General features: G+C 47.3%; 7 protein-coding genes across 7 annotated transcripts; 4 read left to right on the forward strand and 3 right to left on the reverse strand.

Annotated features, from left to right (window-relative positions):
* Positions 1 to 865: 865 nt before the first annotated feature.
* LOC109435965 (histone H3.1) lies at positions 866 to 1,859 on the forward strand. The gene has a single exon (XM_074318583.2). It carries the CDS (start codon positions 1,287 to 1,289, stop codon positions 1,695 to 1,697), a length of 411 nt encoding a protein of 136 aa, XP_074174684.1. The 5' UTR covers positions 866 to 1,286; the 3' UTR covers positions 1,698 to 1,859.
* A 258-nt stretch (positions 1,860 to 2,117) lies between these two features.
* Positions 2,118 to 3,410, forward strand: LOC141568476 (histone H4). The gene has a single exon (XM_074318584.2). The coding sequence runs from the start codon at positions 2,489 to 2,491 to the stop codon at positions 2,798 to 2,800; it is 312 nt and encodes a 103-aa protein (XP_074174685.1). The 5' UTR covers positions 2,118 to 2,488; the 3' UTR covers positions 2,801 to 3,410.
* A 345-nt stretch (positions 3,411 to 3,755) lies between these two features.
* LOC141568557 (histone H4) lies at positions 3,756 to 5,091 on the reverse strand. Its single transcript, XM_074318788.2, has one exon. The coding sequence runs from the start codon at positions 4,886 to 4,888 to the stop codon at positions 4,577 to 4,579; it is 312 nt and encodes a 103-aa protein (XP_074174889.1). The 5' UTR covers positions 4,889 to 5,091; the 3' UTR covers positions 3,756 to 4,576.
* A 2,930-nt stretch (positions 5,092 to 8,021) lies between these two features.
* LOC141568573 (histone H3.1) lies at positions 8,022 to 8,709 on the reverse strand. The gene has a single exon (XM_088799712.1). It carries the CDS (start codon positions 8,578 to 8,580, stop codon positions 8,170 to 8,172), a length of 411 nt encoding a protein of 136 aa, XP_088655838.1. The 5' UTR covers positions 8,581 to 8,709; the 3' UTR covers positions 8,022 to 8,169.
* Positions 8,710 to 9,726: 1,017 nt separating this feature from the next.
* On the reverse strand, positions 9,727 to 10,283 carry LOC109435948 (histone H2A type 1). Its single transcript, XM_019714187.3, has one exon. The coding sequence runs from the start codon at positions 10,263 to 10,265 to the stop codon at positions 9,873 to 9,875; it is 393 nt and encodes a 130-aa protein (XP_019569746.1). The 5' UTR covers positions 10,266 to 10,283; the 3' UTR covers positions 9,727 to 9,872.
* Positions 10,284 to 10,526: 243 nt separating this feature from the next.
* LOC109435958 (histone H2B type 1-N) lies at positions 10,527 to 10,983 on the forward strand. Its single transcript, XM_019714199.2, has one exon. The coding sequence runs from the start codon at positions 10,554 to 10,556 to the stop codon at positions 10,932 to 10,934; it is 381 nt and encodes a 126-aa protein (XP_019569758.1). The 5' UTR covers positions 10,527 to 10,553; the 3' UTR covers positions 10,935 to 10,983.
* A 3,770-nt stretch (positions 10,984 to 14,753) lies between these two features.
* LOC109435949 (histone H2A type 1) lies at positions 14,754 to 15,324 on the forward strand. Its single transcript, XM_019714188.3, has one exon. It carries the CDS (start codon positions 14,789 to 14,791, stop codon positions 15,179 to 15,181), a length of 393 nt encoding a protein of 130 aa, XP_019569747.1. The 5' UTR covers positions 14,754 to 14,788; the 3' UTR covers positions 15,182 to 15,324.
* Positions 15,325 to 15,886: the final 562 nt, after the last annotated feature.

Raw genomic sequence — 15,886 nt, forward strand, 5'->3', positions numbered from 1 at the left:
TTCGTTTCCCTAGCAATGTAGGAGCTGGTTACCAGGTGGCAGCCAGGAATGTCATGGTCCCAGTCACATTTCCTCCATCCGCTCTACTTTTTCCTGCCTCCCATTTTCTTGTGAGTCTGTATTCAAAATGCATCACGTAATTTCTAAGAAATGGGAAGAGGACAACTGACCATAGGTGCCTTAGTTTGAAGGATAGCTAACTATAGTAACACAGGTATACAATCTTCCTCCGAGACTGGAAGGTTTCCTACATAAGTATTTTTTAAAAGACTTAGACAAACTATTTTTAGAATAATGAAGGCAGCTATTTACTATTCATTATTCTTAAGGCAAAAATACTACTTACATTCAAAACTCTTATTGAAATGGTATCTGCCTTATGTATGTCCTTTGTTAAGAAGCTTTCCAATATGCAAATGAAGAATTCTAGATCTGTTTTCTTAAGGCTACTCCCTATAATGGAGACAACGAATTGAGAAGTGGAATCTCCTCCACCTTATCTTAATATATAAGTACTATATTCGAAATTTTCAACCTTGAACTGAAACTTGGAGTCTTACTATTAATGGCAAGGTGCCCTCCTTGTAGTCCAGAACCCAGTGATTGGACCTGTGTACTGTGTACCCTGCTGCGGGGCTGGAGAACTTGACACTCTCGGCCTTTTTGCACCTGGGAAAATATACTCTAGGCCTTAGGAAGCGTAAGTTTCAGAAACGTCTAAGTATACAACTCAGAGTATAAACATTTAACCAAAAGGTGCCTAATTACAGGGAATATTCCTGTAAACACTTTTTTTTTAATCTGCTGAAGATTGTCTTGCAGTGACAAACTTCTTCAGTAAATTTTAGCAATGCAAAGGGTCCTTTTCATAATAGGTTTCGGAAACTTATCATCCAATATTGGGTTATGGCGCAGGTAGTGTACATTGGGGGGCAATTCCATTTCTTTCCCAAGAACTAAGGAGATACACAGAATTGAAAAGCTAGAGTACCAATTAATCCAATTATTTTAGTTTTACGAAAATGGAATGCTCAAAGTATTGCATTCAGAGTTTAAAAATCAGATGGGGTAAGAAAACAAAAGTGAAAGGAAGAGCAAAAGATAGACTATAGTACAATAAAATGCACGGTTGTTGGAAAGTGTACAGATTCACCAATCAGAGCCTGGAGCGTAATAACTAAGCATTTGTCTCATCCAATCACTACACCGTACGTCCTATAAATAAAAGTAATCAGGCAACTACTTCTCCTGAGGTGCTTGGTGCACGTTTCTAAGATTTACTTGTTATGGCTCGCACAAAGCAGACGGCGCGCAAGTCCACCGGCGGGAAGGCGCCGCGCAAGCAGCTGGCCACCAAGGCGGCCCGCAAGAGCGCCCCGGCCACCGGCGGCGTCAAGAAGCCGCACCGCTACCGCCCGGGCACGGTGGCGCTCCGCGAGATCCGGCGCTACCAGAAATCCACGGAGCTGCTGATCCGCAAGCTGCCCTTCCAGCGGCTGGTGCGCGAGATCGCGCAGGACTTCAAGACGGACCTGCGCTTCCAGAGCTCGGCCGTGATGGCGCTGCAGGAGGCGTGCGAGGCGTACCTGGTGGGTCTGTTCGAGGACACCAACCTGTGCGCCATCCACGCCAAGCGCGTCACCATCATGCCCAAGGACATCCAGCTCGCGCGCCGCATCCGCGGGGAGCGGGCCTGAACCTCAAAGTCACCCATTCGTTCCCAAAGGCTCTTTTTAGAGCCACCCACGTTTTCAAAGTGGCTGTAAAAACCACTGCCTACCTACCTCTCGTTTAGTATAACTAGTCTTAAGCTTGGAAATGGAAAGGTATGCAGACAGTATTTTGCCGGGTGATGAGTTATATAAACCCTTGCTTAGGGAAACAAGCTGGTCTTACAAATGTTAAAAATGTTACTGTCCACGTAAGTCCTGAGAGAGCCAGTGAAATCTTAAGAGGAACGCGAAAGAACTGACATTTCAAAAGTTAAAATACGGCCTCAGCACCATCATTTAAAACAGGTGAACAGGAAGTGTACAAAGCTTTACGAAAGCAAAACATACAAATTAAAGCCCTTAAAGCCTGGCTAGTCAGTAACTTATTAACTGCTCAAGTTTCATTTCTAAATTTAAACTTGGTGTTTCGCGATTCCCAAATTTTACTTTGAAATAATATGCCCTTTAAAGTATTTTCTCCTTTCTAAAATATTTTTAGAGCCATAACGTGAACTTATTCCTCCTAGGTCCTCAGAGTAGTTATTTATGCAAAGGCCAACGCTCCTTCGAGCTGGGCTCCGGCGCATCCTCCCATCCCCTGGAGTTCCTGGATTTGGAGGAGGGGTCAAGAGAGGAGGCTGTTGGCGTCACATGTCCCTCCCACGGGCTTCTCATTCTCTTTCTACTGAGGGAGGGGCGATTAAGGGGAAGAAGTAGTTATATAAGGAACGACTCACCCCTTTGTCTCCTGCTTTTAGTTCGCTACTTGCAAAGCCATGTCTGGTCGCGGCAAAGGCGGCAAGGGGCTCGGGAAGGGCGGCGCCAAGCGCCACCGCAAGGTCCTGCGCGACAACATCCAGGGCATCACCAAGCCCGCCATCCGGCGCCTGGCCCGGCGCGGCGGCGTCAAGCGCATCTCCGGGCTCATCTACGAGGAGACCCGCGGGGTGCTGAAGGTGTTCCTGGAGAACGTGATCCGGGACGCCGTCACCTATACGGAGCACGCCAAGCGCAAGACGGTCACGGCCATGGACGTGGTCTACGCGCTCAAGCGCCAGGGTCGCACCCTCTACGGCTTCGGGGGCTGAGTCCGAACCCGCAAGCTCGCTTTCTGCAGCAAAACCAAAGGCCCTTTTCAGGGCCGCCCACTGCCTCTAGGGAGGAGCTGTGCTCTGCCTTTGTGCTCTGGTTTCTCTGGTCGTGTCTTTGGGTTTAATTCCAGCGCGTTTGCCTTTAGCAACGACTGCAGACGGGACGGTGACAACTCCACGACAGTCGTCGGCCAGTCTGTGCAGGGACCCAGGACAAACGGCCCCCCCAGCCTATCGGGGAGGAGAGGCTTCTGGCGGGTCAGGCGGCAATAAACAAAACGGTTACCTGCCAATTCCGGGCTCCCAATGGAGGAGGTCAAGTTCCGGAGCCCCCAACTTTCCGGCAGGGTTCCCATCCACCCCCTATCCCTGTGAGAGGATCCACTACGGGCCGCGGTGCCGCCGAGTAGGCAGTCTGCAGTGACGGGAAGTCCTGGAAACGCCGCCGAGCTCGTTAGGCCGGGGTCATCCAATAAGCGGACAAACTACAGAAACCTGCGAGGGTTCTGCCAGCCGCCCACAGAAACCAGATGATTAAAACCTGATGTTGCCAGCAAAACGCTGGGTGTTCATTCCTAATATGTTGGCCCAGATCCATGTTAGGAAGGATCGGCACACTGCCCCTCCCCACCGTCCTCCCCTCTCTCCACCCTCCCCAGGCACCAGCTGAGTGCCGTCACCCCCAAACCTGGGTCCTTGGGGTTAAATGGCGCTAATTGGGCCTTGCTGATTCCTGTTCTCAGGCTGAGTCCCTCCCTAAGCCTGAGGCCACGCAGTTTGTAAGTTACCGCTCCCTGTAGTTACCACACCCGGGAGCCAGTGTACTAACGGGCCCGTAACTTCCCAGGAGTCGGAGGGCCGAAGTTGGCACGTGTAAAGGAGGCGCTCGCTCCTGCGCGCCAGGCTCGCGGTGGGCTCTCGCCCACCTCCCTCCGCCCTCCGCATGCCTGCTCATCTCCCTCTTAATCGCCTGCAATAATCCTAACATTTTCCCCCTCGTTTTTTATTATGGACAACTCAAACACTGCAATATAGTTATAAAAAGTTTTTAAAAGTAGGTCCTCAGAATAATTCAGCCAACTGAAAAATCTATCTTTGAGAAAAGTATTGATGGCTGCTTAAGAAACAAACTACAGCCGGCCTCTGCTGACAGGTCTGACACGAGGAAATACAGAATACTGATAAATGATATTACTGAGTTCAGGGGAGAGGTCCGGACTAGGATAAAAACTTGGGCATAAGCATATGCGTAGGTGATGGTGAAACTGATGTGATCAACAAAGACTTCAACACAACCCATCGCGTTGTTACAGTAAAGGAGTGGAAGCAATGGATTGCCAATCAAAAGGGACTAGGTAGATTGTCTAGGTAGCTATTTATGTTTAACTCGTAACAAGGACAAGCTGAACAGTCGTTACACCTGAGCATTGGCCTCATGAGGCTTGCAGCACCGGCGATGTTTCCGGACGCGACTCTCTCTCACCAGTTTTTACTTTTTGAGTTCGATTATTCCTGCACCCACTGAATGGGTCTGGACTGGGGAAAACACTGGCGACTTAGGAAGGGACTTACGTGTTTACAGGGGTCTGGCCAGATTTCATTTCACTACCGAGTCAGAAACGATGTCTCTTCCTTAAATTCAATAACAGCGTTTAACTTTAAAAACCAAGACTTAGGTAATGGTTGTATCTCACAGCTTTTCCTTTTGAGTAGTTCGGTGGCCCTGAGAAGGGCCTTTGGATTGCTGCAGAAAGCGAACTTACGGGGTCGAACTCAGCCCCCGAAGCCGTAGAGGGTGCGGCCCTGGCGCTTGAGCGCGTAGACCACGTCCATGGCCGTGACCGTCTTGCGCTTGGCGTGCTCCGTGTAGGTGACGGCGTCCCGGATCACGTTTTCCAGGAACACCTTCAGCACCCCGCGGGTCTCCTCGTAGATGAGCCCGGAGATGCGCTTGACGCCGCCGCGCCGGGCCAGGCGCCGGATGGCGGGCTTGGTGATGCCCTGGATGTTGTCGCGCAGGACCTTGCGGTGGCGCTTGGCGCCGCCCTTCCCGAGTCCCTTGCCGCCTTTGCCGCGACCAGACATGATGAGGAACCAGACTCTGCGACGTCTGCCTGGCACTGGCTGCTGCAGCCTTTTAAATAACAAGTGGGCGGACCTCGTTTGAAACCGAAAGACAGGAAAAGGCGGGAAACCGCCCTGAGTCCCCGCCCCTAGTAAACGCGGGAATCGAAGATTTGCTGGTGATAAGAAAATAAGAAATTCTAATCAGGGTGCCAAACACGTACAGGAATTGCCTCCTTTCTGTGTGTGTGTGTGTGTGTGTGTGTGTAACTCTATCCATCCCATGCATATTCTTGGATCTTTTCCACACGGGAATTGAATGGGATTTGACAAAGCCCAAATCACAAGAAACAGGAATTGGCAGCTTTTTTTTTTTGCCCCTGCTCTCTGGCCTATTCATTCCTTCTCTCTCTCCTCTCTCTCTGTCTCTCTGTCGCTCTCCCTTCCTCTCTCTCTCCCTCTCCCCCACCTCTGCTAGGCCCATTCTCTTCCCTGAGAATGTATCACTAATAAACCCTACTTGCATATTAAAAAAGGAATTGGCAAAAATATTTCCAAGCAACCCAACCAGGTTTGGGGTTTAGAATCTCTAAGTTGCTGCTCTCAAGCTGTTAACGGTGGCGTGTCTGTTAGTTAATCCGTTAGTGGTCTTGTCACTAAAAAGGACAAACCGCTGTTGATAACTGAGTTGTAAAAGCAGAATGACTGGCCTCTAGTTCGTTGACAATAAATTCCTATCCATTGCCCTGGTTTTCTTTTAAAAACAAATGATTTATAAATGACAGACAGGATGAAAGCACATGGAAGGATTTGAAAACGTTTCCCATGTAACAAACACCGTATGTCCAGTGCTATCATTTACACTGAGTACATGCATTTGAAAAACGAAGGATTGAAGAGGGAAAGGATGAAAATTGCCAGGGGCTAATGCTGTTCCTCTTACGTAAGACACAGGGAGGAGGGGAGATTGCTTTCCTAGGGCTGCTGCGTGGAATTCCAGCACAGCGCTCCTCAACTCTGAAGCTAGGCAAAGGGATTTTATGCAAGTGCCAGAAATATTAATAAAAATGTGGGCATTCCTATCTTTTTGCATTATAAAAAAAAATGCTAAGCTAGTATATGAGACCATTAAGATAAATGTCTTCAGAATGCAATAGAGTATGCAAAAATAGGAGATGATCTGTACTGTCAGAAAAGTATTGAGCTGAGTAAATTGGAAGATCTAATTTTATTAAGCAACTCATGGATCGGGCAACATCCCATTTACCGCCTGGAATGGCGATCTGAGGGGCTCTAAAAATGGAAACTTTTCAGAGGGGCAAGGGCAGGGCAAGGGAGCTACTAACAAAAGAAAGGCTTGCTCTTGGGCCTCTACATGTTTTCAGCGGGTGAAGCAGAAAGAGGTTTTTATCATGCAGATTGACTCTTTTGGGTGGGGGAGGGGTTAGAGAGGGCTCCTAAGACATACTGTTTAGTGGTGCTTGACCAGAAAATTCCAGACTGGTTGATTACATTTCTGAGTTTGAAACTGCAGTTAGATCAAGTATGAAATCTGGTTTGGGTATTTGGGGCATTTAGCACAAGGGACGCCATTTTGGGTCTGTGATGTTTTCTTCTTTACCATTGTGCATTTATGAGGTACCAAGCACATTCTCCTAAGCACCACGGGTTAACTCAACCAAGTATCCATCAGAAAATTCAGATTACAAATATCAACTTTTGAAACTCAATTTCCTATTGAGGTAAGGGCAGCAATATTTCCAAAATCATGTACCAACATAAATGAACCGAATCCCAACCAAATGGATGTCATAACTAAAACAACCCGAAAAAAGCAACAAACTGCTGTTTTATGAAAAGAATCCCATTAATTTGTTAAGGAAACCATAGAATCCTAAGCAATACAAAGTAGCAAATGCTAAAGAATTGTTACCGCTTTTTTTTTTTTAATTTTTTTTTTTTTTTTTTTAATTTCTTATTTCTTAACTTCAAATAGAGTCCTTTTAACCCAGTTTCCCCTAATGGTGATCTCCTACACAATTATCCTTATTCAGTTCTCACCAGTTTTCACATGCTCTCATTTACGCGTCTGTGAGTAAGTGAGGAGGGTCCTGTGCAATCTTCCATGAGTAGATTCTTGGAACCACCACCGTAGGGCTGGAACAAAACTGTTCCATCATCACCAAGGAACTCTGTGTTACCCCTTCATGCTCACAGGCACCCACCTTTCTCTCCCGTCCTGGATCAATCACTAACCTGTTATCCATCTCTGGTTTCTTCATTTTGAAAATGTTACATCAATGTAATAATACAACATGTAACCTTTGAGACTGGCCATTTGTCACTAATAGTTATGCCCTTGAGATCCAGCCAGCTTGTTATGTATACCAATAGCCTCCATTTTTATTGCTAGTAGGATTCACTTGTATGGATGTACGGAATTTGTGTGATCATGTGTAAGTGGAACTGCTAAACTGTTGCCACTTTCAGGCTATTACAAATAGCCATTAAAAACTTTCACGTACAGGGATGGTTTTGTTTCTTCCCTTACACCACCCCCGTTTTTAAAAATCTTGTATCCTTGCCTTAAATCTTAAACACTATTTGGGAAAGATCCAGAATTGCTACAATGAGGACTGGGAGTCTAATAATCCTGTCAACCCACTCACGTGGGAGGCACCTTTTGGTGCTTTCATCACTAACAATTTTGCTTCGAGACGTAAAAATACTGCAGAGCTATATTCCAGGTATTTGTGCATTTCTTGGGTTCCATAACTGACGATTTCTGAGCAAGACTGCAGTTGTTCACCAATAAACTGCTGGGAAAGCGGGGCAGTGTAGTTCTTGCCACGACACGGAGCTCTCTGAACAGACCTATTCACTTCGTCCACGAAGGGCCTCCACTGTGTATCGCCAAGACCCAGGCTGGGGACTACACTCGGTGCTGTCAGCCAAAGTGACACGATACAGACCCTGCGTTGCCCGAAGGAGGTCCAATACCCCACCCTGGTTGGAGTGGAGGGCTTGTTAATAGCTTCTGAAGGCTCTCACCAAATAAAGGATTGGCCAGATTTATCGGTGCAAATTGCAAGTTAAACGGAGTTTAAATGACCGTATCTGTATTAGTCACGCACAGCACACATTCAGTAGTGAGCCTGGGCTTAATTGTTAAATCACTTAATACCTGGGCTTGAACTAAGTTTTACAGCAGTTTGCTCCCAACTCTTTTCATGGTAATTGTAGGTGGCTCTGAAAAGAGCCTTTGGGTTAGTTTTGGGTTACCTCTTGGTAGTAAAAGCAATTTAGGCCCTCTCACCGCGGATGCGGCGCGCGAGCTGGATGTCCTTGGGCATGATGGTGACGCGCTTGGCGTGGATGGCGCACAGGTTGGTGTCCTCGAACAGACCCACCAGGTACGCCTCGCAAGCCTCCTGCAACGCCATCACGGCCGAGCTCTGGAAGCGCAGGTCGGTCTTGAAGTCCTGCGCGATCTCGCGCACCAGCCGCTGGAAGGGCAGCTTGCGGATCAGCAGCTCCGTGGATTTCTGGTAGCGCCGGATCTCGCGCAGCGCCACCGTGCCCGGCCGGTAGCGGTGCGGCTTCTTGACGCCGCCGGTGGCCGGCGCGCTCTTGCGGGCCGCCTTGGTGGCCAGCTGCTTGCGCGGCGCCTTCCCGCCGGTGGACTTGCGCGCTGTCTGCTTTGTGCGAGCCATGACGACCTCCGGTACCAACTAGCTAATGCTGAAGGCAAGGTTCTGCACCAGTATATATAACGAGATTCCCGCTCTGATTGGGCCGGGCATCTGTCCATTACGCCTCGCCGGGACCGTATTGGTTGGTAACGGCGCACACTTCCTGATCACATGACCCACCGATGTGTTCAGATGGAAAATTAACATCTTCCTGCCACCTACCCTCGCAGTTTCTGATGTTTTCAATCCTTTCTCTCTATTGTTTTCATGTCGTTTCTTTACAACGTTCTTTTCCTTTTCTGAGCAGAGTTTAATGTAAATATTACAATGATGTATCCTGTTTGCTGAGGAAAATTTTAAATTCTGGCAACTGAAACTGGCTTTCTTTTCACCGTTTTAAAAAGGCGCGCGCCAGATGTGATTGGCCAATTATTTTCTTAGCCTCACTCGAATTCAGGAAGGCTAATACCACGTCAACTTCTTGATTTCTCTTTAAATTTAGATATTTTAGAGATCGTCCAAGGTTTTCGACGCTTTTCTAAATGCATCAAGACGATTAGTAAACTGTCTAACATTAGAAATTACTCTGAATTTCACTTGATATTAGAACTACATGAACACGTATTTACTTTCCACTAACTATAGCACCCTCATATAAAAGCACTCCATCCACTACGTTTCAAAATTTCCACTGCGGTGTGTGAAATGGGGTTAAGAAAACATCCTCAGACTTGTATATGGTCCAAGATTCCAGTGTGTGCGCCTTTTTCAAGCCCCGCCGAAACCCGTCTTAAGCTTGGCCTAAAAGACAGGTGTCCAGGGCAGGTACCAAGGCATTCGTTTCCAAATGATTAAGGCCCGGCAGAGGTGGAGAGGAGCGAATTGCGGATGTGTTAGTTGCCCTATTAAGATGCAAAACTCCTAAGAAAGGGTTTAGAAAAGGCGGTTTTATTGCTCTGTAGGTTACTAGCTTTACGTCTAAAACTCACTTTTGACCAAGGATTGCTCTTCCCCCTGATCTTTTTCTCACGGTTTAACCCTCAGGACCGGCTGCACTGACGGCTTTAATTACATGACAAAGTATGTTTCTGATGGGGCGATGGTAACTTTCGTTATAATTTCCACATGGATGTCACTTTCTCTTTCCAGGAGTGTCTACTGATATCTAGGGACCGACTGCATTAAAAGATATTGTCAATTACTGGCCTAAGTTAAGTAATATGCAAGCCCTTTTAGTGGAAAGGTGTGTGGCTCTGAAAAGAGCCTTTGGTTCAGATTAGACCTACTGAAAATGCCGCCGAGTAAGGTCGCTTCTATTTGCCCTTGGCCTTGTGGTGGCTCTCGGTCTTCTTGGGCAGCAGCACGGCCTGGATGTTGGGCAAGACGCCGCCCTGCGCGATGGTGACCTTGCCCAGCAGCTTGTTGAGCTCCTCGTCGTTGCGGATGGCCAGCTGCAGGTGGCGGGGGATGATGCGCGTCTTCTTGTTGTCGCGGGCCGCGTTGCCCGCCAGCTCCAGGATCTCGGCCGTCAGGTACTCCAGCACGGCCGCCAGGTACACGGGCGCGCCGGCCCCGACCCGCTCGGCGTAGTTGCCCTTGCGGAGCAGCCGGTGCACGCGGCCCACGGGGAACTGCAGGCCGGCCCGCGACGAGCGCGTCTTGGCCTTGGCGCGCGCCTTGCCGCCTTGTTTCCCACGTCCAGACATGCCAACTAAGGTTCTTATAAAAAGTGTGTCAAGAAGGATGAACTATTCCTACGCTTAAGTAATCCTTTTATAGACAGTGTAGGGATGAAGTAGTAAGAGAATTGATTGGCTAAAATATTGTCTATCCAATAGAAAGGGGGGAGAAAAATGAGGTGTGCCGGTCATCCAATCATAAATGAGAATTCCTCAGTCTTCATTTACATAGAAGACTGTATATAAACACATGTGCTGCGTAGTCTACACAACTGTAGAACGCAGGATAAGCAGTTTAGACTTGTGGGGAGAGCTATGCCTGAACCTTCAAAGTCCGCGCCCGCCCCGAAGAAGGGCTCCAAGAAGGCGGTGACCAAGGCACAGAAGAAAGATGGCAAGAAGCGCAAGCGCAGCCGCAAAGAGAGCTACTCGGTGTACGTGTACAAGGTGCTGAAGCAGGTGCACCCGGACACGGGCATCTCGTCCAAGGCCATGGGCATCATGAACTCGTTCGTCAACGACATCTTCGAGCGCATCGCGGGCGAGGCGTCGCGCCTGGCGCATTACAACAAGCGCTCGACCATCACGTCCCGGGAGATCCAGACGGCCGTGCGCCTGCTGCTGCCCGGGGAGCTGGCCAAGCACGCCGTGTCGGAGGGCACCAAGGCCGTCACCAAGTACACCAGCTCCAAGTGAGCGCCTGTGCAGCACTCTTGAATCCAAAGGCTCTTTTCAGAGCCACCCATTTTGTCGAAGGAGAGCTGTAACTGCCATGTCTGAGTGGCATAACTGCTATATAGGTTGAGTTCTGTGGAACCTGCCGGTAAGAAAGTGAACTTACTTGAGGCAAACTCAGGGGAGATTCAACTGGGAGGTCATTTGCCTTTAACCGAAATACACTGCTGTAGTGTTGCAGCCCTGTTCCCCTAAGCCTCCAAGTGCTTATTATACCTGCACTTGCAGTACGTGTCTTGGCACTTTCGGGGTAATGAAGCGGTTAAACGTTTGCTGAGTAGGGACTAAGGCACGATCCAGGCAGTCTTAGGGTGGGTGGAGGAAAGGTCCCTATGGCACAAAGGACAAGGTGGGGACGTCTCTTTCTGGGGTCGGAACTCAGTCTAGCCTGGGCTTTTGGCGAAAAACAAGCAAAATCGCCCGTGGTTACGGTGGGCACTTACGGGAATGTCTCGAGGTCTTGGTTTACAGATGAGATTTCTCTAATTTCTCTGGTTTGCCGATGGCAACATGCAAGCTAAAGCCGTTTGAATTTTTCCTGCATTCCAGAAATCTGGGCTCCCATTTCCTGGGTCTTGGGCTGTTCTGGGATGCCACTTGAAGGGAAGGAGAGGGTGGCCTCCAACTCTAGCGGGGACAAAGGGTTTGAATTTCCCGCCCTTGCCCATCTGGCGCCTCCTCGTGGCTTACAGCGGTCGGGGGGCGTGTGGACAACGTGTGCTGGTTTTTCTTTGTAAACCTTTTTCAAACTTCCGGGACTCCAAAAAGAATCCCCAGAATACCGGAGCGGCCCTGGGTTGAAGACAAGTCAATGGGGCAGGTGTAGATTCGGGGTTGGGGGACTGAAGAGCAGGGAGAATCAGCTGTTGACTTATTACAAAAAATAATTTTTTCCCTTCGTTTTATGAGCACTTTATATAGGTAACTTACAATGGGGTCTTTGCATGAAAAAAAATTTAAGGTAGAATTTCTCAAACAGGACACCTCTTAAAAGAAAATTAAAACTTACATTTTCCCATTTCCCAAACATGTCAGCTAACCACTGTATGAGAAACCCTCAGCATATGCAAAATATAGTTGTGGAAAAGACGCCTTACAAATTAATTTTTGTTTTTCAGATTGTAAAAGATCCTACCCCCTTCCCCACCCCACCCCCCAAAACACAGAACCCAACTTTGTTATTGAACTCGGGCTACAGTTTAAGAACCACTAACCATTGTCTTAATCCCCTGAAGGGGTGAAATCTGGGTAGTAATATTTCTCCAAAATGATCCCCTGAGGTGTGGATTACTTTCCCCATCTTGTCATTAATAACTTTGCCTGCATGCTTTCTACCTTACTCTCTCTCATCCTTCCTAGTATTTGTATTACACCTGAACCTATGCCCTTGACAAGCTCAAACCAAAAACCAGGCCTCCCAAACTCAAAGCTATTTTTGCCATCTATTCTGATACCTGGTTAATTTTTAACAATTGGTGGAAAATTAAGAAAAAAGTCAGATGCCTGGAGTTTGTAGTAGATTCTGAAGAAAAGTGGTGAGTGGTGAGAAGCCAGAAAATTATTCATAAATCCACCCCATTGATTCTGATCTGGCACCAACTTTAAACACAGCAGGGCCACAGGACAAGTCCATGAACTTGAGAGATACTAGAAGTGTTACCGAACATCTCAAGGGATTCACCTCCTGAGATATTCTGTTCAAGAACCAGACGATTGTCCTTAGATAGCTTCATTTACTGGGAGCAAGGAGATGGTATTCATACCCAAAGCTGTCTGCCAGAAGGGAGGCTTAGCCATTGCTTACATACACTATTTGGCCAATTACATGTTGTTTTCTCTTTGCAGTCTGCTAAACTTACCCAGTTGGGTTCTGGTCAAGCTCATGTGGTTGCACCAGTGTCTGCAATTACTGTGCTACGTTTTAACGTTTAACAAGAATAGCATTTAGTAAGAAGCCCCCAGCCCTTGAGACCCCTTTCTTAATTAACAGAAGGGTTTATACACCCCTTTCCCTAATAAACACCCACATTGTCTCCGGAGCTGCAGTCTCTGAGTTACAAACCAAAGAGAGGAAAATAACCTGCACTACATCCCCGATTCTACTTTGAGTCATGGAAAGTTTTCACTATCTCCTTCTCCAACAAAGATGGGCCTGAACACTGGAAGAACTGAATTTCTAGAGGGAAAGAAAGAGTCCCTGTCTTGGGAGAGTTCTGGATTCCTGGAACCCGATGGAGGAGGCTGGAGAGAATTTGAATTTGAAGGGAAGTTAACAGAATTCTGAAGAAAGAAAAAAAGTCCACAAAGACACAGGTGACAGGAGGCCCAGAGACCCGTCCGTGACTGGGAAGGAGGACGCACAGTTAGCACAAAAGGAATGCCATGGCCCCTGCTTCTTGGCAGACGAGAAGACATGGACTTCTCAATGTTGTCTTCGGCATCTCTCAGCAACATTGAATGTATTTTTCTTAGCTTTTCATTTACATTAATTAATACATTTAAATGAGTTTTTAAACTTCCTTGAAAAATAAAACCTGCCCATTATTTTAAAATAATAACCACTACAAATAATTTTAAATAAATAAGATTCGATTGCAAGTCCACCATCCAGGACATTTTGGCTACCAATCTTCCAGAAATTTACTTTGTGCAAGTTTATATACACAGATATGAATATTATACAAGTGAGATCATAATTTTGTTATTTTAAATTGATAAAGACGGGTACTAACCATCATTTTCATGACTGCATTCCATTGTAGAGAAGTAGGTAACTGCCCTTTACTAATTGACCTTCGTGTTAAAAAAAAAAAAACCCAACTATGTTTCTTAGCCTACTGGGGCTACTATATATATAAAAAAAAATACCATATATTGGGTGTTTTAAACAAAATAAATAAATAAATAAATAAATAACCATATATTTTGCTGTTTTCAGCCCTCTAACCGCAGGGACGCAGTAGGACATGGAGGATGGTGGGTGAGTTTTCTGAAATAATTAGAATTCTGCATGAGAACTGGAGGGTAGGATGGTTGGGCATGGCACTGGGAAATGACAAAGGCTTTTCCTGTCAGGATTTCAGAGGCCTTGGTCTAATTAACTCAGTGTCACCTTCAGAAGGGTAAGAAAACCAATTTGGGTGCCTCAGTTTTGCAATGTGCCAAATGAGGACACTCCTCACTCTGTACACCTTCAAGGTGATCACTGAAGACCTCACACACAAGATGTGCTCCAAACGGAAGGATTGTTTGTCATCCTGGGTCAGGGGCTGAAGCATCCTGATCTTCCTTTCAAGTTTCATTGTTCAGATAGTTTAAGAACACTTGGGCTACCAATAGAATTGAAAATGTTCCTTTCTTCCTCTTTTCTGTTGTGAGGTTTAAGAGTTAAAGAAGTGCCTGGCATTGAAGTACCTCTTAAATGTTATCTACTTAGAAATTGCTCTGCATCTATTTATTTCCAAAATCACTCGTCACAATCCCAGAAAGGACCACTAGCCAAAAGTCAGGACAATGAAGGCAATTACTCCTGCTACTCGCTGCCTTTAATAGTGTTTAGAGGGGGAAAAAACGGATTCAATTAAGATTAAAAATTCATCAGGCCTGGTTAGATTAGAGCAAATAAAAACAACGTCCTGTATGCACATAAAGAATGTAGGATCTGACTTCCCATTGGTTACTTCGCAGTAACTAAGGAACCAATAGGAAACTTGCTTACAGCCTACCTCCACTTACTATAAATGCTTCTCTCATTCTGGTTTCGCATCCATCGTGGTGAATTCTCCGTGTTGCGTTTGGTGCTTATTTATGTACTGATGTCTGGACGCGGGAAACAAGGCGGCAAGGCGCGCGCCAAGGCCAAGACGCGCTCGTCGCGGGCCGGCCTGCAGTTCCCCGTGGGCCGCGTGCACCGGCTGCTCCGCAAGGGCAACTACGCCGAGCGGGTCGGGGCCGGCGCGCCCGTGTACCTGGCGGCCGTGCTGGAGTACCTGACGGCCGAGATCCTGGAGCTGGCGGGCAACGCGGCCCGCGACAACAAGAAGACGCGCATCATCCCGCGCCACCTGCAGCTGGCCATCCGCAACGACGAAGAGCTCAACAAGCTGCTGGGCAAGGTCACCATCGCGCAGGGAGGCGTCCTGCCCAACATCCAGGCCGTGCTGCTGCCCAAGAAGACCGAGAGCCACCACAAGGCCAAGGGCAAGTAGAAGCGACCTTACTCGGCAGCACGTCCAGTCCGAACCAAAGGCTCTTTTCAGAGCCACCCAACTTTTCACTGAAAGGGCTCGTTTATTCCTTAGGCAGGTGACTGAAAGTTCCCTATACTGCAGTCGGTCGTTAGATGTCAGTATGTAAACTCCCCAGAAAAAGGAAACTAACCCATCCACTTGAAAGTTAAAATACAAACAAAAGTTACCATCCGCTCGTTACAAACGACACAGATACTTTGTGTCTGGTGATTAAGGCTAGCAGTGCAGCCGGCCTAAAGACGGGGAATGCTTCGCCAAAGGCAAATATTTAGATGCAAATCTAGTAACTGACAGATCAACAAAACCGTCTTTGAACTTTCTTCAAAGCACTTGTTTTACATCCTAATGGGACAACCCATCTGCAATTCTCCCCTAACTCTGCTGGGACCTAATCACTTGTAAACAGGAATGCGGTGCTGCCTGTCCGGGAGTCCTGTCCTTTAGGCCAAGCTTAACACGGGCTTCAGCGGGACTTGAAAAAGGCTCACACACAGTAATCTTGTACCGTGTACAAGTGAGGATTTTTTTTCTTGACCCGGTTTCACACCGCAGGGAAATTGTGAAATGTACTGGAGTGCTTTTATATGAGGATGGTACAGTTAGTATAAAGTACATGTGTTCATGTAGTTCTAATATCAGATGTGAAATTACTTCAGAGTAATT

The sequence above is a fragment of the Rhinolophus sinicus genome, chromosome 7 (genome assembly GCF_057876585.1).
Source record: "Rhinolophus sinicus isolate RSI-liver-muscle chromosome 7, RSI-T2T, whole genome shotgun sequence".
Taxonomy (NCBI): Eukaryota; Metazoa; Chordata; class Mammalia; order Chiroptera; family Rhinolophidae; genus Rhinolophus; species Rhinolophus sinicus.